This window comes from Bufo bufo, chromosome 10, assembly GCF_905171765.1.
Source record: "Bufo bufo chromosome 10, aBufBuf1.1, whole genome shotgun sequence".
NCBI classification, from domain to species: domain Eukaryota; kingdom Metazoa; phylum Chordata; class Amphibia; order Anura; family Bufonidae; genus Bufo; species Bufo bufo.
Window position 1 is genome coordinate 124,418,354 of NC_053398.1, and position 2,860 is coordinate 124,421,213.

The 2,860-nt window shown below is 42.7% G+C and overlaps 1 protein-coding gene across 1 annotated transcript; it reads left to right on the forward strand.

Annotated features, from left to right (window-relative positions):
- Positions 1 to 666: 666 nt before the first annotated feature.
- LOC120980078 (piggyBac transposable element-derived protein 4-like) lies at positions 667 to 2,400 on the forward strand. Its single transcript, XM_040408948.1, has one exon. It carries the CDS (start codon positions 667 to 669, stop codon positions 2,398 to 2,400), a length of 1,734 nt encoding a protein of 577 aa, XP_040264882.1.
- Positions 2,401 to 2,860: the final 460 nt, after the last annotated feature.

Here is a 2,860-nt window from a genome sequence, read left to right on the forward strand (position 1 = left end):
AATATAACGACACCTGCTAATATTTACATCAGAGTCACCTGTCTTCTATACTGCCAACCTTTATATATTCATGTAAAATCGTTTATTTGAAAACCACATGGAGCATCACAGACTGTGAGTTCCCAATGAATGGACTTGTTCATTATAAATATATACTGTACATTTATTTCAGTTCAGAGCATTAGATTAAAGAGCAAATGTATTCTCCAGAAGACTAGAGAACAAAACTGTTTTAACCTCCCTGACGGTATTCCCGAGCGTGACTCGGGGTTAATTTTCGCTGCCAGAAGCGGTAATCCCGAGTCACGCTCGGGGTACATTGCGGAGGGAGCGGCGGGTGTCTGTACCTAATCCCGGCGATCCAGCGATGTTCCCCGCTGTGATCGCCGGTGAGAGCTCCGGCGGATGTCTCATCTCTCTTCCTGGTTTCGTCTCTGTGAGCCGCAGCGCCTCACAGAGGCGGAACTGGGCGGGAGATTAAAAAATAAATAAAAAAATACATTGTATAAAAGTCAAACACACACATAAAGTTAGGTGATACAGTGGAATCCTGTCAGATTACACTATCACCTCAGATTTGACAGATTTGACATCTGATCATTCTACACTGCCCTGGCTGCCCTTTTAGCTGTTTTTTCTAAGCAAAAAAAATATATATTTTTTACCATGGCATCAAAGCGTCACTTTAGCATCACCAAAGCGGGTTTGGATCAGATAATTGACAGCGACAGCGACACAGAGCCCCTCGCAGAATTGAGCGACAGCGATAGCGATTCGTGGAAAGATTCGTCATCCGACTCTGACCAGAGAAGTGGCGACAGCGACGAATCTTCACTTGAGCTCAGTGAGGTGCGCTCTTGGTGCCCTATTGATTGCGGTATGGATGCAGTACCACCGCCAAGATTCCCGTTTACAGGATCGCCTGGGATGAAGGTAGACGTTGATCACAATGATCCTTTGGCGTACCTAAAATTATTTCTGACGGATGACGTCATTGAAAAGATTGTCACGGAGACAAACCGCTACAAAGAGCAGCAATCCACTACTCTGCACAGCAGATTTTCCAGAACCAGAAAATGGGAACCGGTGAGTAAGGAGGACATATGGAAATTTCTGGGGCTAATACTTCTTCAGGGGGTGGTGGGGAAACCCCTGCAGAAATGGTACTGGACTACCAATAAATTGCTGGCAACCCCATTTTTTGGCACCATCATGTCCGAGTACCGATTTTCCCTCATAATGAAGAATTTACACTTCACCAACAATGAGGAATTTGACGAAGCCACACATCCAGCGCCAAAACTGAAGAAGATCTGGGAAGTATTCCAAATGATCATAACCAATTTCCAGCAGGCCTATGTGCCAGACAGAGACATTAGCATTGATGAAAGTCTGATGGCTTACAAAGGACGCCTCAGCTGGATTCAATACATCGCATCCAAGAGAGCGCGGTTTGGAATAAAATCCTATATGCTCTGCGAGTCTACAACTGGCTATATATGGAATTCCATCATATACACCGGCAAAGGAACACAATTCAACCCCAGGTACAGCGGCTATGGGATGGCAACGTCATCAGTCCTTTCACTGCTTGAACCATTGCTCAATCAGGGGTATTGTGTGACAACAGACAACTTTTACACGTCGCCTGAGCTGTACGAGTTTCTACTAAAAAACAAGACTGACGCATATGGAACCGTTAGGGCCAACCGACGTGGCCTGCCATGTATGTTTTCCAAGAAAAAACTGAAAACAGGAGAAATGGTGGCCTGGCAGAAAGGAAAGATGATGGCAATGCGTTGGCGTGACAAAAAAGACGTGTGCCTAATGAGTACAGTACATAACACCTCCACTACCACGGTCCACACAAGAGCTGGGAAAGATGTCATAAAGCCACAACTTGTGATCGACTATAATAGCACCATGGGAGGAGTCGATAGAGCCGATCAGGCGATGACATTCTATCCAGCTATGCGGAAGCAACAAAAAAAATACTACAAAAAAATATTCAGGCATCTCCTGGAACAATGTCTGTGGAATGCCTATATACTGCACAGAGGAAAGAGTGACAAGCCTCTTGTTCACTCTGACTTCATCTGGAAGGTGGCGGAGCAGATTTTTGTGAACTACCAAACGCCATCAGTGGCCGTGAACAGATCTGGACGTCGCGCTGTTGACGTTGTAAACCCAGAGAGGCTGACTGGTCTTCACTTTATGGATTACATCCCGCCAAGCGCAAAAAAGGCAGCACCTACAAGGATGTGTGTAGTTTGCTGCTCAAAGCGAGATGGAAATGGAAAAAAAATCCGAAAGGAAACCAGGTTCCATTGCCCTGATTGTGACGTTGGTCTATGTGCAGTCCCATGTTTCAAAATTTACCACACCCAGGATGTTTACTGAATTTTCTTTTGTTTGACAAATTTCATTATTTATTACATTACTGAATAAAATTATATTATTTATTAGATTATAACTCATGATTTTATTTTTTCGAACTTTATCACATCTGAGAGGTCTACTAGAGTCTTTATTGGTCAGGTTTAAGTAAGTAATTACTAAGAATTGCAGGCCTACAATACATAACAGCAAATTTCCATGCAAAAAAATGGTACCGCTTTTGGAACAAAATTCCTGACATAATCATACCGCCAGGGAGGTTAAATTTAGCTGCTACACTGGAATATAGCAATTCAACAGGATAGATGGATGGATGGATAGATAGATAGATAGATAGATAGATAGATAGATAGATAGATATGAAATAGATAACAGATGATAGATAGAAAGAAAGAAAGAAAGAAAGAATATCTATAAGAATATCTAAATTGATTCTTTACATTGATTCATTCTGTAGATAGCT

Bases quoted from the DNA above. Each gene is read 5' to 3' on its own strand.
- LOC120980078 (XM_040408948.1), top strand. From the start codon at position 667: ATGGCATCAAAGCGTCACTTTAGCATCACCAAAGCGGGTTTGGATCAG.